The sequence below is a fragment of the Pelmatolapia mariae genome, linkage group LG5, assembly GCF_036321145.2.
Source record: "Pelmatolapia mariae isolate MD_Pm_ZW linkage group LG5, Pm_UMD_F_2, whole genome shotgun sequence".
Lineage (NCBI taxonomy): Eukaryota > Metazoa > Chordata > Actinopteri > Cichliformes > Cichlidae > Pelmatolapia > Pelmatolapia mariae.
The window spans coordinates 24,246,968-24,263,976 of NC_086231.1; the positions used below are offsets into that span (position 1 = coordinate 24,246,968).

General features: G+C 41.5%; 1 protein-coding gene across 4 annotated transcripts in view; it reads left to right on the forward strand.

The window, feature by feature from the left end:
- ppfia4 (PTPRF interacting protein alpha 4) overlaps positions 1 to 17,009 on the forward strand; it is a 64,172-nt gene that overhangs the window by 36,974 nt on the left and 10,189 nt on the right. For 3 of the 4 annotated variants that reach the window (XM_063474377.1, XM_063474376.1, XM_063474379.1), the window contains 13 exons: positions 6,618 to 6,719; positions 6,859 to 7,023; positions 7,446 to 7,520; positions 8,399 to 8,470; positions 10,158 to 10,379; positions 12,375 to 12,509; positions 13,235 to 13,369; positions 13,555 to 13,638; positions 14,365 to 14,496; positions 14,671 to 14,733; positions 15,645 to 15,736; positions 15,856 to 15,985; positions 16,490 to 16,686. In XM_063474377.1, coding sequence (XP_063330447.1) covers positions 6,618 to 6,719; positions 6,859 to 7,023; positions 7,446 to 7,520; positions 8,399 to 8,470; positions 10,158 to 10,379; positions 12,375 to 12,509; positions 13,235 to 13,369; positions 13,555 to 13,638; positions 14,365 to 14,496; positions 14,671 to 14,733; positions 15,645 to 15,736; positions 15,856 to 15,985; positions 16,490 to 16,686 — 1,604 coding nt within the window. The remainder of the gene's footprint in view (positions 1 to 6,617; positions 6,720 to 6,858; positions 7,024 to 7,445; positions 7,521 to 8,398; positions 8,471 to 10,157; positions 10,380 to 12,374; positions 12,510 to 13,234; positions 13,370 to 13,554; positions 13,639 to 14,364; positions 14,497 to 14,670; positions 14,734 to 15,644; positions 15,737 to 15,855; positions 15,986 to 16,489; positions 16,687 to 17,009) is intronic. The other variant, XM_063474378.1, reaches the window with a different exon arrangement.

Consider the following 17,009-nt stretch of genomic DNA (forward strand, 5'->3'; position numbering starts at 1 on the left):
TCCGAGGTCTGAATCCACTGTCTGACTGGAGCCTCTCTGTGTGGTGTTTGCATGTTTTCCCTGTCTCTTCTAGGGTTCCCTTTAGACACTCTGGCTTCCTCCCAAAGTCCAAAGACATGCATGTTAACTTAATTGCTGATTCTGAATTGGCCGTAGGTGTGAGTGGTTTTCTGTGTTAGCCCTGTGACAGGCTGTACCCTGCCTCTTTCCCTTTGACAGCTGGGATTTGCTCCAGGCCCTCTGCGACCCTTAATTGGATAAGCATAAGAAAATGGACAGATGGATGGATTGAATATGATTGATGTATTAATTTATTAAGGATCACAGTCAGAGAAGGTGCCACGCTGGGTATTTTCACAGTGATTACATCAATAAGAATAGAAATTAAAAGGTCTACTTCATTACTTTCCAATCTCTTATACAAGTAACTGGGAAATTTAAAAGCCAAAGATCAGCCAGTGGAGAAAGTCTTGGATTCCCTTTATGTGGTGCAGAATACTAGAAAGCAGTATTCCCATGGTGTTGAGTGTATTAAGAGTTATAGTCAGTGCTGGGATTTGGTCTGATGAGCAGTACTTTTAACTTTAAGAGCAGACATGAAATACTGCATAGTTCACTGGGATACATTTAGAGGAATTAAAGAACAAAAGAAGAAGGAAGGGCTCTTTCTACTGCTGCATCTGGAATGAAGAGTAGTGTGATGTAGTGTTGACAAGGTGTTAAGGTGTGAAGGGCCAGTATCTGTCATGATCAGGTCCTCTGAACTCAGAGTCACGCAACAGAAAATAACTGGCAAGGTGAAATATCACCACGTCAGTTCTGATGACCACCTCCTAAACCCCCTCCCCCCCCCCCCCCCCCCCCCCCACACACACACACACACACACACACATTATTCACCAATAAATTCCACAATCCCACAATGCTTTACCTTTGATGCTGAGACAATGACCATCCAGTAAAGTGAGCTCTACTTTTATTTTGACATTGACTGTATCCTCCATATCTGTTATCATGGATGAGAGTGATGTGAATGAGCAGCTGAGGGGGCGGCCTCAGATACGGTTCAGGTGTGTGGTGTAGGTCGAGTCCCCATAGTACCGATCTCTATGCACGCTGCACACGTACAACGAAAACACAAAAATACACTCACACACAAGTAGAAAAGGATAACCGCAGCCACAATAAATCTTATACAGCTTTTTTGAATTGTATGTGTGCGTGTGTGTGTGTGTGTGTGTGTGGTGGGGGCTCTTTTAGCCCTTTTTTTTTGTCTGACTCCACTCCAATCTTTTGCCGTCTCCTTCTCTGCACACACACACACTCATATACACACAGCATTTTTTTCATCCTTTAATCCCAAACTGCTTAAGGAAGGGAAAGGGAGAAATCCCTTTACAATGTCTGGGCTCAGCAGTGTTTGGTAACCACTTGCTATCTCACATTGTGGTTGGAGGCAGCCGTGTTCCTCCAGACACCCAGAGTCTTCTCTCCCGGCTCTGTACAATATGCACCCTGACAGATGTCAAAGTTTTCGTCAGCATGTATTGTGTCGTTGTTTCGGAAACGTTAACCTTTTCTTTTTTCTTTGGGTTTTGAGTGGTGAAGGTTATATAGTGCATTTGGTTTTGAAAAAGAGCACAAAGTCAAAGGCAGTAACGGCAGTTAAAAGGAAGTCATTCAGCAGATAATGTGTTATACGTTACATATACCAGGTGTTTTTTATATACTTTATAAATACTCCAAATCATGCATCCGTATCTTTCCTTCATGTTGTTTGTCGGTGCATGTTTCTCCCATTTGCATTTTCTGTGTGTGTGTGTTTTCTGTTGTCTTTTTTACATGTTGAGATTGGGAGAGAGATGAAGGGATGAAGAGATGAACTAGAAAACGCAAGAGGTTGCCTGTTGAGCCTTTTTTGTCATGATTGAAAGAGAGAGCGAGCTCTAACATCTGTTGGCGGATTTGGGCCGAGCACATGTCTATTGATGCACCCCTGTGGACCCTGTGGAATAAGGGAAAGTAAAATGAACAAGCTGACCCATTTTCCCCTTTCCTCTAGTCACTCGTTTCCTCTCTCGATCCTATTCATTCGCTCCCCTCTGCTCCAAAGTCGTTTTTTTATTATTATTATAATTTTTTTATATATTTTTTTGCTTGCAGCACACCAGACAGGATAAATAGAAATGCAGAGATCAATATGTTTATTTATATATGGTGTGTGGGTTTGTTTTAATGTATTATTTAAATAATCATTTGCAACTCAGCTGGGTCATTATGGAAGAGAATCTGCCTTTCCTGCTGGATGTAATGTTGTTTTTTTATTTTAAAAAAAGTTTTTATATCTCATCTGTATGCTGGAGTCAGATGATAGAATAAATATTAACCCTGGAGAACCCATGGGGTCAGAGCCGACCCCATTGGTTTTCTAGGGAAACCATGGGGTCAAATTTGACCCCATGGGTTCTCCAGGGTTAAAAGCACCAAGCAAAATTAAGAGACGCATATCTTTTTTTTTCTCATGACATTCAAATTACTAATCCATGCAGACATGTGTTAAATATCACAAACGTGTGGCACAGTGGTAGACACTGGCAGAAAGAGCAGCATCATTAGTGTAAAGCTAAAGGTAAGACTGAAATGTGGGGCTAATTAAAAGTAATGAGAGCAGTGTGGGTCATCCCCCTACATCAGCTACTGACATCATTAGCCTCTTCAAAGTTTACAGTAACAGAGCTCGGATAAAATTTCACTTCCCCACTAAGATGCATTAACCTCTTGATTAAAATTGAAATCAAACTTACAGGAGAAACAGTCCATCCATCATGCACATTAGTGGGCATAACGTAATTTTTTATCCCTATTATATTTCTCTGTGAAAAGGCTGCAAGAACGTGCAGGGCTGCGTGTAAGTTGTTCACACCGAGATTTTATGGTTTTTACAAGATATCAAACATTGTTGAAAATGCAATGCATGATATCTTTATTTATATTTAGTAGTTCATCCTCTCTCATATAAATGTGCATTTTTATCTTATAATGCTAGTATAATATTGCAGAGGGTCTCTAGAGATTCTTCAGTAGTGATAATTTATCAGCACATCTGCTTTGCTGGTGAAGGCCAGTGCAAATGGGGCATGTCTTGGAACATATTTTCACACCTGTCAGTGTCAGTGTATTGCCACTGTGGTGCCAGTTTCATGTAGGGCTGCAGTTGTGGAACATTTCCATTCTAACTTTAAAAAACACATCTCTTAGTCAGGGCTGGTGTTTAGGTCATCTGTGCAAAACGTGAGACCAGGAGTGCGGTGTCGTAGCTGCAGCAAGCATCAGGACTTTAAAAAGCATATGTTTGCAAGTGGATGTGTGTGTGTTGGACAAGTAGAGAGACCGTAAGCCGCTGGGTATTGGTTTGGACTACAGCCGAGCTCACAGGAAATGCCAACAAAGCACCAAGTGACATTCAGACAACATGGACAAAACAAACGCACACACACTCGTGCACACACAGATGCACAGACTTCGGTGAACAAACAGCTATCCAATTTTTGTTCCAGTGTGATCGATCGGGAAAAAATATTAAAAATCAACTTCCAGCAGGAGATGTGTGTGCCACCGACTGGTTCTCTGATGTAGAGTGTAGCAGCAGCACTCTTAGTACCTCATCTAATCGAGTACATCTAATCGATTGCAGACAGAATAACAGAAAATCACATAGGAAAGTGGATTAGATGTGGGGCTGTGAGACCAGGAAGCACCCTCTGACATAAGGATTGACTTCACATAGGTTACATTAACCATTAATAACACTAGTGGGGTGGGTGGCTATAGCTCAAATGGTAGAGCAGGTCAGCTACTAATCAGAAGATTGGTCTGTGTGAATGAAATGTCTGTGAATGGTAGATAGAAGCATTTACATAGAACATAGAAATAAATGCTTGTGTGAATGAGGCAAGTTGTGTAAAGTGCTTTGAGTGCCCAGTTAGAGTAGAAAAGCATTATATAAGAACCAGTCCATTACCATTTACCACTAGTGCATAAAAAGCCATGTGGTGACATATCACCTTTCCTTCCACTGATCAAAAGAGATTACAGTGAGAACCTGTTAAAGCCTTTCTTGATTTATCTGAGTTTAACAGGATGTGGACCATTATCTCTCAAACCACTGCATGTGAAGATGTGACAGTATCAGAATTAGCATGGATGTTTTATGTATTATGTATATGTTATTATTATGTATTATGGTTGTAAGGAGGTAGGATGAGCTGCATTGTGTTAACTCATATTCAGATTCATATACTCGTAAAGTACATTGTAAGGTACAGATAGGCCAACAACTACTTTTGTGTAACGTCTACACAAACTGTTAGAGTGGATTCTTAAATGTTTGTCATTTTTATGCTTGCCATCCATTTCTACATTGTTTAACTGTGAGGCTGAAGTGTTTTATCACAGGGAACATCCTTGTGGAGGTCTGTTTGAGGTTTGGTAGAGCTTCCTGCCCTTTGTATGGTTTCACTGTGTTACCTATGGTAAACCATACATTGGGTGTGGGGGAGACTACCCTCTTTATGACCAAGGATGTTCCCCCTGCTTTTAGGTTTTATGACCCTTTGATCAGCAGGAACACACACACACACACACACACACACACACACACACACACACACACACACACACACTCTTGTGTATACATTTACATACAGTGCCTTGTCTTTGTAACCAAATGGGGTTGCAAGGGGAGGTGTTTTGTAAACTATTGTTTGAAGTTTGTCAATAAAAGGCAGCGAGAGGAGGCTATCATGGGGTTTCATTGTCTTGCTGGACACAGATGAGAGGCCTCCCTTGCGCAAGTAATCAATCGAACACTGTTGCCTTGTTTTTCTTTCATGGGAATAAGTCCTGGATACAGCGGGGTCTGAGTTAAGACCCAACACAAACCTTTTTACTGCTTTCATTTAAAGCACTAGTTTGCCCCCAAAATGAAGCATTGTATGGTCAGGTGAAACTCCATTAAAGTTTATGTACTATAAAAGAATCAAACTTACGGCAGAAAACCGCAGTTCTATGACAGCCATCTCCCAAACTATTAAAGGTAATGGAGCCATCTATTTACAGCGCCAAAAGAGCATAAAATGCCCATCAAATTTATAACGTGTGGGACATTTGCGGTTGCTTAGAAAGGGAGCGCTGATATCTCTAGTAGATTTGGAGACGTCTGTGGCAGTAGGAACAGAGAAGAACACTTTTTGTATTAAAATTTTAACTTTCAAATGTGCATACACACGCTAACATGTTAACAAGCCAGTTAGCTTAGCCAGTTAGCTTAGCTGAACAATAAAGACGGAAAATTGTTTTAAAAAGCCATGATCTATCCAAAATTAAGAGCAATAAAACATTTTTTAAAAATTAAAATCTTTATCCTTTATGCTCGGGTCCTCTACCAGTGGCCTGCTAGCTTGAGGGTCCTGTATAGTATCTTTGCTGTTCCTTGGACTCCGCTCTTCTGGAGATTTCAGATGTCAGTCCTTGGATCTGCTGGAGCCACTCCCAGCCCTTGGTCATTCTTGAGCTTCTTGTGTTCCTTCTTCCTGATACAGGAAGAAGCTACATCTATCGCTACGGCCTTCTTCCTCTATGACTGTTAGCTGTAACTTTTTAAAGCTATCATATCAGGCTTTGCTTGACAAGAAATGAAAAGCATGTTTCCCAAAATTCCTAATGATTGTTCGAAACTATGTTTCAGCCTATTTTATGCATCACTCCTCCTCATAGCAACTGTGTTATTGTCTGTGCTATGTTACACATAGTACAAGCGGCCTAAATGTACAAAATGGCTGAATATAAGAAGTCTTAAAGAAACTGAGTGGATCGCCCAGAAACCAAGCATCAAGGCACTCATTGTTCAAGGTTTTCAAATGCAGCATTAAAGGACATTCAGTGCTTGCAAGTGCGTAAAAGCTTCCGTGAAGTGTATAGCCTTCTGTCAGTAACTGAGGTTGGTGTATTATAAATGACAGCTGGAGGTGTTCTCATCATTGTCAGTTCTATCATTTATAGAAATGACACTTGCAAGAACTGAGAGACTTTTTCACCGTGGAACAAACTTGTTGTTTCATGAGAAGTTCGTAATCTTATCTGTAGTAGCACTGATGTGACCCCACCAACAGTACAGCAATGTAAGGGCCAGAAAATTACCCAGACACTGAGGTAGGCAGAGTGGCACAGCTCACATTTTGTTTATTCAGCTCAGATAGTGCTGTTTTTGTACCTAGTGTGTCATGGAATTTCCAGCCTCTTAGACAACCTCTTATCGCAGATGCACAGAAAAAAATTTCCCAGACATCATCTCTCACGCAAGAACACTTTTCTTTTTGGAGAAGCCACCCTAGACTGCCCATTATTTAAGTGTGCCCTGACATCCCCTGCTGATAATGTGTTCCTCTTGTTTGTGCTCGTGTCTGGCCACCAAACAGCTCGGCCACATGCATACACTCTTTAACTACGAGACTGCAGCTGGATTCGTGCTCAGTTAAACAAACGCACTCAGCCATTACCTCGATCAGCGATACAGTATTAACCTCTGTATGGGTGTTGTGTGTGTATTTGTTGTGTAGGAGTTTGCCACCCTCACAAAGGAGCTGAACATATGCCGCGAGCAGCTGCTGGAGAAAGAGGAGGAAATATCTGAGCTGAAAGCGGAAAGGAACAACACCAGGGTATGTGTATCTATGTGTGTGCGTGTGTGTGTCTTTGAGGGCGTGCGTGTGTTTGACGCTGATGAAAACAAACAATGTTTCTGGAATTAGTATTCTCTTTGGTCATGCATACATTGGTGTGTGTGTGTTCGTGCTGTAGCTGCTGTTGGAGCACCTGGAGTGTCTGGTGTCTCGTCACGAACGTAGTCTGAGAATGACAGTGGTAAAAAGACAGGCACCCCCACCATCTGGAGTCTCCAGCGAGGTGGAGGTCCTCAAAGCTCTGAAGTCGCTCTTTGAACACCACAAGGCTCTGGATGAAAAGGTGGACTCTCTCGCTCGTTCACACACACACACACACACACACACACACACACACACACACACACATAGTGCATGACTGGGGTTAGTTCTGACAAGTAAATGACAAATTTAGAAACTTGAGGACACAATATCTTAACAGTTTCTTGCTTCAAATGTGTCTTTTAACAGAATTTTTGCCCTTTTTCACTGTTTCTTTGTTATTGATGAACCTTTGTTTAGGACAAAAACAGACAGTGGCTGAAGTCATGAGACTTTATTAAGAGAAAACAGCACTGGCAGCAGAAGTGGACAGCAAATGCAGATGAAAAAATAATCTGACTCTATATTAATATAAAAGTGAAAACTAAAAATCATGTAGTTTAGATTGCTTTGCCTTGAAAGGTTAAAATAACTGATTAAACGTGTGGACGGTGTGTTTGGCAGGTGCGAGAGAGGCTTCGGGTGGCTCTGGAGAGGGTTGCCACCCTGGAGGGGCAGCTAGCAACTACCACGCAAGAGGTGAGTAATGCGTATCTATGTGCAGAGTTTTTATGTGCATGTGTCTATGTGTGTGGTTGATGGTAAGTAAAACATCTGCTCAATCCCTAGTTGACATCTGCTAATGCCTCGAGTGTGATCGAATATACAATTTGCATATCACGCTGTGTGAGAGTCTCTGTCTTCTCAATCCTCAGTTCATATACATAAAACATCTATGTATAGATGTGTGAAACATAGGGCTCAGGTGCAATAATTGTCCTCGCAAAGACTCCAATTCGGCCCAATTAGGCTTTGGGAAAGGTGAAGGAGCGCATAGATTTAGAACTTTTAACTCTATTTTAATACGTTTCCAGCCTTTTCTATTGATAAAGACCTCCCCCATTGTTTTTCACTACCTACTATACAAATATCTACTGAAAATTTTGTCCTCAGCAACCAGATCTTTTAATGTAATTTTACACATTTATCATGTAGACAAACTGAGACATGTCGTTGAAATTGGACTTATTTTCCTCATTAATACTTATCGGGGATTAAATGTGTAGCTAAATGTCTTTACACCGATGTAAAATGGGTTTGACATTCCTGATTTATACATTAAAAGGTAAACAAAGAACAAATTCTTTATTTGATTCAAAATCAAACCTTGTTACTGTAAATTGCACTGATCAAAGAGTCTTATTTGACTAAAGCGAATCCTCCTTCGCGCCTCTTTTCTTTTTTCTTTTTGAGCATTATTCATATTTGCAGATATGTAAAACATGAGAGATCTTGTTGTCTGGCAGCCATGCTTCCCTTTGGGAGGCTGGGTTCTGTTCTTGGATCGACTAAGTGACAAGAAAAGTAAGTACGTTTATTCAGTGTTCTTTTTTTGGTCTTTTTAATCTACATTGCAGTTGAACATGGTGAGACAGAGGAAGGATGGTGACTCAGTGGAGCGAACAGATGGATCCAAACCTACATGGAAGGTCTTCCTGGCTGTGTGATTGTTTTTCTGCTATGTGTTTTATTTTGTGCCTGCTGATAGTATTTGTCTGCCCGTCTGCTTTTGTATCTCCTTTCTGTCTTCCTCCTACACAGTGACCCACACATATCTATACACAAAGGAGCCTAAGGTAGCATAAATCTTCCTTTACCTTTCTGATCGCGAAAAAGGATTACTAACTCTTGCCCCTCATTCAAGCCTGGTTTGAGGCTGGGGCTGAAACAAATACGTGGGACTGCGAGTGGATCAGATAGAAAAACCAAAGATTTACATCTAAAAAGAAATGTATCAACTTTTTATTAAGAAAAAACAAAATCATGGAGGATAGGCATGGAGAGTGGGGGAGAAAAGAAGAGAGAACTGGCTAGAGTGTGGCCATTAGTAGGGTGAGTGCCGTTTAGATGTCACAGAGTGTGAACTGTGCAAACACACACTCTGTTAGGACATTTATCGATGACACCCGCTGCACTGCTGACAGCCACTGCCCTGCAGTGTTGCCAGCACGTTCTCACTCCCAACTCATTACATGCAGATGCTTTGTCAGGAACCATTTCTTGCTACACAAGGGGTACCCCCATGAGAGAGTTTTCCATTGCACAGGACCACCTATAGTGTCAATTTCCCACATGAGGAAGAACAAAAGCCAGTCATACTGATGACAAACCAGAAAAGTCTGTGTCTGGTACAGTTTTTTTTTTAATTTCTGTACCCTTTTTTTGGTTAGGTTTAGGCATTAGATTATGTGACTGGGTTTATTTTAGTTTTAAAATATGCCATTTCACAACATAAAAGATTCAATATAAGGCAAAAATCTCTTTTTCTGTCAAGCACCTGCTTCTAGTGTCATCACTGCATGTCCCCCGACAATGACAACATCACCACATCCCTTTGGCCTTATCACATCCGGGACTTTATTGTAACCTCTGCTAGCCCACCCTGCACTGTGAAAAACGCCGCTAAAGTGCGAAGCCGACGAGTCCTGACAAGTTGAGAGTGAGAACGGACTGATGTTGCAACCAGCCCTCAGTGAGGAATATTTTTATTCAAGGCAGCGCAAAATTAAAATGCTGTTTTCAGCATTTACTCTATCCAAGAACATTACAGGGTCCTACACAGTGATAGTGACACACTCTCAGTTCGTGAGCTCGTACCACACTGTTTTACAGTCACAGGGAGCCACTCATGGATCCCCAGGTGTGCCATATTACACAGTTTCACAGTATTTAGCCCTATTTCCCCGGGCATTTGTGTGAATCTTTACATTTCTGTAAGGAAGTCATGCGCAGGCAAAATGGAAACACAACGGAGCAGAGGGGGTCCTACTAACTTTGGCTGCCCACTGCGTTGCTGTCTGAATGTGTCCCTGAAGATTTGTTTAATTAAGAGCCTGGAATTAACTGCACTCTGAGCTTTGGAAAGAAGAGAAACAACATCAAAACAACAACATAGCAGCCTACCCTCACATAACCCAACCCTGTATGCATAAAACCCACCACTCTTATCTAGGTCACTCAAGAACTTTATCAGCTCTAAAACTCTAAAACAAGAACTTTATCAGATACCCTCCAAACACAGCATGTAGATTTGCATCTGTGTAACACATGAGATGCATTTTATGTGAAAAGTGTATATAATGATGGATCTGCTAATTGTATGTGTCTACCTTACAGAGACTTCCCAATGGCTCTATAGATGCCCACGATGACGGCAGCAGGGCGTCTGAGCTTCAGGAGCTGCTGGATCGGACCAATAAAGAGCTGGCTCAAAGCCGCGAGCACTGTGCCACTCTTAACGCCCGCGTCACTGAGCTCGAGGCAGAGCTTGCGAATGCACGCAGAGAACTGAGCCGCAGCGAGGAGCTGTCAATCAAACAACAGAGGGAACAGAGAGAGGTGACAGTAAAGGATGGAGTCAAAAAATGTGCTTTGGTTCTGGGAGCAAGCAGTGGGCAGCAAAAATGTTCAACTTTGCAAGGAAGAAAAATTTAAATAACTTTTTGCTGATTTATGAGGAAATGTCGTGGACCTATATTACTCCCTATCTTGTTATTTCACAAAATAACAAGATTTTTCTTATGCCATTGAGGTCTCAGTCCTTCAAAAAGACCACATTGCATAAAGGCAGATAGATTTGTGTATTGTGGATGTAGCTATTTCAAGTAATTAATTAGAAGGAACTTTTTAAAGTTCATTACATTTTGGGAAAATATATATAAAATATGTATATATAATATATATAATATTAGTGACCCTTATTCCACCAATATATTTAATATACTTCTCTAATAGTTAATAGATTTCTTTTCAAAGCAACATTAGTTATGCAATTAATATTAATACCAAGAAAAAAATATTATAATTATTGCAAAGTTACTATTAGTTAGCATATTATGCAAAACAAAAAACTTTTCTCTAATAAAACTTTTATTCCAAGTGTAATCCATACTATTATTTTAAAGCTTCCTTTGACTCTAGTATCCGTTCATTTTCAGTAATTTCGAGTAAACATTGCTTGTGTTGTACTTGTATATATGAAAAAACTCTGGGTCTGGGTCATATTGAAACCAATAACCAGCCAGTCTTCTTCAGCATGTCCCGTACCACAACCACTCACCGAGACACATCCCGGAGGCATCCTGATCAGATGCCCAAACCAACTAAATTGTCTCCTATTAGTGTGGAGTAGTGGCTTTAGTCTGAGTCCCGCTGAAATAACCAACCTCCTCAGCCTTCATTTCTCCCAGTTGTATCCCTGGTCTTATTATTTTAGTCACCCATGACCATAGGTGAAGGTGGAATGTAAACACAATTGACCTATAAATTGACAACAGCACCAACCTGCCTGTTGGTCTTCCACTCCACCATCACGTGAACAGGACCCTAAGGTGCTTAAATTCTTCCATATGGTGTAGCAACTCATGCTAGACCTGGAGTGTGCGCACCGCCCTTATCCATCTGAGAGTCATGACCTAATAGTCAAAGGTGTTACTTCTCATCCAATGTTTCACACTCAGCTGCAAACAGCCACAGTGCAAGCCGGAGGTCACTGTCTGATGAAGCTACCAGAACCACATCATCTGCAAAAAGCAGAGACAATATTCAAAGACCACTAAACCCTCCACCCTCCACCTCCGGCTGCCCCTAGAAATTCTGTCCATAAATATTATGAACAGAATCAGTGACAAAGTGCAGGCCTGCCTGCTCAGTGTGACTTACCACTGGCAATGCGACCCAAGCTCTCGCTGCAGCTGTACAGGGACCAGAAACGACTGGAAACAACTTAAAGCTAATCAGACACAACAGGCAGTTATAGCACACAGTTTGCCACAAGCTTTGCTCAGGGCAGGGCTGTGACAGGAGGATGGAGCAGTTGCTAACTTCCCGTCTGTGATTCAGGAGAAAAGGTAGCGTTTGTTGTCAGCCGATATTCCAACTAAGTGTTGGACATACATGAATGAGTTTTCCTCATTCCCAGAGATGATGAATCCAGCGATGGAGTCTTTTTTCTTTAAAATGACTGACAGAGTTCCCATACATCTGGATAAAGTGTGTTCCTTTAATTTAGGAACCGTGGCAAACATTAACTGAATACTGAAAAATAAATCGGTATACTATCTATCTGGTTATACACAGGGGAGAAGTACAGTATAAGCAGTAAACAAGGATCACTTAGCAGTCACTTCCATCTTGGTCCACCGTAGCAGCGTAGGCATTTTGATCAGTGTACAGTTTAAATTTGCTTGAATGTTTAAAAACGCACTGATGAAAACCTGGAGATGGATAAAAACTAAAGCTTAGCTAAAAACATTTGCTCCCTGCATGTGTAGTAGACATGATCGACTGTTACTATATGACTTGATTGTTAATGTTGTGTTTCTCCACCTGCAGAGAGAAGATATGGAGGAGAGGATAACGACATTGGAGAAACGCTATCTGGCTGCTCAGCGAGAGACGACACACATCCACGACCTCAACGACAAGTTGGAAAACGAACTGGCCACCAAGGACTCCCTGCACCGACAGGTAACACTCGGCAGCATTAGCCACACACTGTTAAAAAGCCAACAGTCTGCATAATGAGCTTTATTACAGGCTGAGTGCATAATTGTCTTTCAGAAACATGCATTTGTAGATAATTGTTTTTAAAACAAAAGTTAAGTGGAAATAGATGATGGTTGACCTGCTTAATGTCACCTTCCGAAACAAACAAGGTACGCATTTCTGTCATAAACAGCCATTCAGTCCGTTTTTAAGAATGTTTTCATTCCTCTGCTGTTTTCAGGCATCCTTGACTGTTTTATAATGTTAATGTGTTGTTAAGGGATACCAGAAATATCACATTTATTTTGATACACTGTGACATAAGTGTATTAATTGTGCATCCAGGCTTATGTGTGCTGTCTTTATTTCTTTTTTCTCCTGAAACATTTTAATATTTCATGCCTCGACCATCTGCAAAAATACATTTAAAGTTTGGGAGAGTATTATCGTCAGTGAGTGAGCAATCGAAACACGCTGCTCCGAGGTTCATGTGTAGTTCAGGGTGAATCTAAGTTCAGCTCCACATGGGAAACACCAGCAACATCCTCTGTGAATGACCATATGTTATGTCCTTGCTACTCGCTGGCTGCACTAGACTGATTACACCTCTCTTGTGATTGCAATAATATCACTCGTGTGTGCGTGTGTGTGTGTGTGTGTGTGTCTGTCTGTCTGTCTGTCTGTCTGTCTGTCTGTCTGTCCGTCAGAGTGAGGAGAAGGTGCGCCAGCTGCAGGAGATGCTGGAGATGGCAGAGCAGAGGCTGGCTCAGACCATGAGGAAGGCTGAGACACTGCCAGAGGTAGAGGCTGAACTGGCACAGAGAGTGGCAGCGCTCTCCAAGGTAACACACACACACACACACACACACACACACACACACCCACACAAAGCTGTAGAAGCTTTTGCAAATGTTACTGATATAACAAGATTCACATGGCTTACAAATAAAAAACATAGATAAGCATGCAGGAGAGCAGTGTTCTTCTTGAGGCAGTTGTACAGACATGTGCGTGTCTCCCCCTGCAGGCCGAGGAGCGCCATGGCAACGTGGAGGAGCGGCTCAGACAGCTGGAGTCACAACTGGAGGAGAAGAACCAGGAGCTAGGAAGGGTGTGTGTGCCTGTGTGTATGTGTGCAGCAGCCCTGCAGGTTCTCTCTGACCTCTCACGATAATGCGTGCACGTGCGGGCTGATGCCCCACATTAGCTGGATGCCTTGACTCTTGGCTCTGTGCTCCCTCATGCATACATGTACATACGCAGACACACAGGAAACACACATTCAAGAAGAGTTCTTTATTTTCCCGGTGCACTGTTGCATGAATTCAAACCAAATTCACATATCTTGCTGCAACACATGCACACACCCCCCTCTCCCCTATAAGACTGATTGGCTGCTATCTTTAGACTCTGAATAATTCACGCAAGGCTAATTTCTCTCTCTCTCCGTGCGATCTCATGACTATATTTAGTAAAAAGAGCTTTCTGAGGATGCAGATGGGTGTTTGTGTTTCCCCATGTCAATTTAGGTGAATTAAATTACTGCAGAGCACATATTAAGCAGAGCGCTTCACGTTTAAGAGAAGCCATTTAACCCCCCTTTTTTTATCATGATGTAAATGACTGTAATTAAATCATTCAGACTGTTAGATCCATTGTTGGCCAAGAAGACCTATATCTGGCAGCTGGTGATCTAGGGCTAAATACACACTTCATCCTTTAATCCATGTAGAGATGCCTGATTAGCTGCATAAATACACCCACGTTGAGTCTGTATCAAAGAGAAAATTTGATGATGTCATTCCCCTCGTCTGGTTTCTCCGTCTCTGCTCATCAGGCTCGTCAGAGGGAGAAAATGAACGAGGAGCACAACAAGCGTTTATCTGACACTGTGGATCGTCTGCTCACCGAGTCCAATGAAAGGCTGCAGCTACATTTGAAAGAACGCATGGCTGCCCTGGAGGACAAGGCAAGGCCTGTGCACACACGCTCATCAAAGCAACAGCATCATCTCATATTGTTGTTGTTTATGGTTCACAAACCAAATTAATGCGCAGTACAAGACATGTTTTTCTTAGAGGACAGATCTGTTCAGATGCCGGGTCATGTCTGGTTTTTTTTGTTTTGTTTTGTTTTTTCTCAGAACGCTCTCATTCAGGACCTCGAGAACTGCCAGAAACAACTTGAAGAATTTCACCACACCAGGGTTAGTATGGCTTTGGTGAATCACCTAAAAACCATTAAAAAACACAATTGTCTTCTTGCTTTCAACATTCCTGCCTCATAATAACCGGTGACTTTTTACAAAAATACAGTTTTCTTGTCCATGTGTCTTGAGTCTTTTAATTTCATACAAATTTTAGGAGGTGATATGAATCAAGTCATGTTATGGATTAAATTTCCCACAACCATACAAAAAGTAGCTGAAATGACCTCCACGTTAAAAACTAGCTAACCACCTTCAAGAGTTAGTCAAACCTATTGGGAATATTTGCTATAAGCAAGGCTAATTTTGGCATGGCACAGTGACCTGGAAGATTTTGTTACTTTCACACAGAGTCAGGTCAATATGTCTCTATTTTTCTTATACTTAGTGCACAAACAACCAATATCCATTTAGTACTTTAGTTGTTCTAAGGCTAAGCACACATTTTTCTTTAATACTTAATAGAATATTCATCCTTGATAAAAAAAAATTTTAAGCTAGACTTGTAAGCTAGACAAGTCTAGCTTCTCAGCTGCTTTTGAATAAAGCACCAAATCCACACTTTTAAGCTTAAATTTTAAAACTTACATATTAACTACTGATTTTATCTACTGTCCTGATTTTATCTACTGTTTTGATTTTTGATTTTATATACTGTTTTGTTTGTTTGTTTGTTTGCTTGTTTGCTTGTCTTAATCAATTTCAAATCATGCTTTTTATTTGTTTTTGTTTTTAATGTCTCTGTAAAGCACTTTGAATCACCTTGTTGTTGAATTGTGCTATATAAATAAACTTGCCTTGCCTTGCCTTGCCTAGACTTTTTACTTGGACTTTTACTTAGCCTTAGTCTTGCTATTTTTTTGCTTAAGAAAAAAAATCTATTGTCCATAATGCCTCCATTTTTCCTTTAGGAACGGCTGATTGGAGAGATTGACAAGCTAAGAAATGAGATTGACCATTTGAAACGCCGCAGTGGGGCTTTTGGAGATGGAACTCACCCTCGGTACATATAGCTGTTCCTCTGCGTTCCTCCTCGTTCCTCTGTCCTCCCTCATACCACCATTTATACTTTACCGTACTATCTGTCATTTTTTCTGATCTGTTCTACGTATAAAATTGCAGATCTCACTTGGGTAGCTCCAGCGATCTTCGCTTCTCCGTGGTTGAGGGCCAGGATGGCCACTACAGCACAACTGTGATCAGGCGGGCACAAAAGGGCAGACTTTCAGCGCTGCGAGACGACCCAAACAAGGTGGTTATTGTGTTTTTTGTTTTTTTGTTTTTTTTTTTCATGTCCCCAAAGAAATCCCACAGCTCCTTGCATACACACACAAACATGATTGCAGAGATCGAGATCTCATTTCAACTGCTCTTCTAACCACATGCAGCTGCTTACGGGTGCTTAATCCAGGTTCATATCTGCTTTGCTAGTAAGTGTCAGTGCTTGGCTGATGTGTGATGATCCTCATGCCTAACTTCCCATTTTCTACTAACCTCTGTGTCTTCCTGTCTCTCTCACTTGCTGCCATGGACATGCTGTGTGATGTAAGTTTCCTGTTCATCCATTTATTCTCATAGCTGGCCACAAGTGTCATATAGTGATTTTTAAGTGTATTGCATTTAATCAGGACTCATCCATGCAACACGTTCTTTATGTATATTTATATGTGTTTTTTTCATTATGCGTTGTATTTGTGTTGTATTAAAAATAACCATTGTTGGTGTGCGTATGCCAATGTGTATATGCTCTCTTTAGGTGTGTGCGGTGTTTGAACAGGACTACCCATCTCTGCGTGGGAGCGTCAGCCACCTCCTTGGCAGCGACATCGAAGCAGAGTCAGACCTGGATGATGATGTTAGCTCAGCCCTGCTTTCCCCCAGCGGTCAATCAGATGCTCAGACTCTGGCCCTCATGCTGCAGGAGCAGCTTGATGCTATCAATGAAGAGATAAGGTGGCGTATTACAGGCACATTACATTGCAGCTTCAGTCCCCGTGGGGAAGTTGGGATCAGTGCAACACCAAGAAAAAAGATACAGATAGGAAAAGTTCACAATACCAAACCAGCTACATGAAAAGGAACATGATGACGACTGTGCAACTAAATAAAGGTGCTGAAAAAAAAAAGGGCCGGAGTCAGACAGAATGCACCATGACCGATAGAGACATTTTATTTAGAGTCATCTCAAGGTCCCCATACTGTAACGTAAAGACCCTGTAATAATACAGATAGAAAACTAATGATCCACTGATCCCCTATGGGCAAGCAGTAGTGGA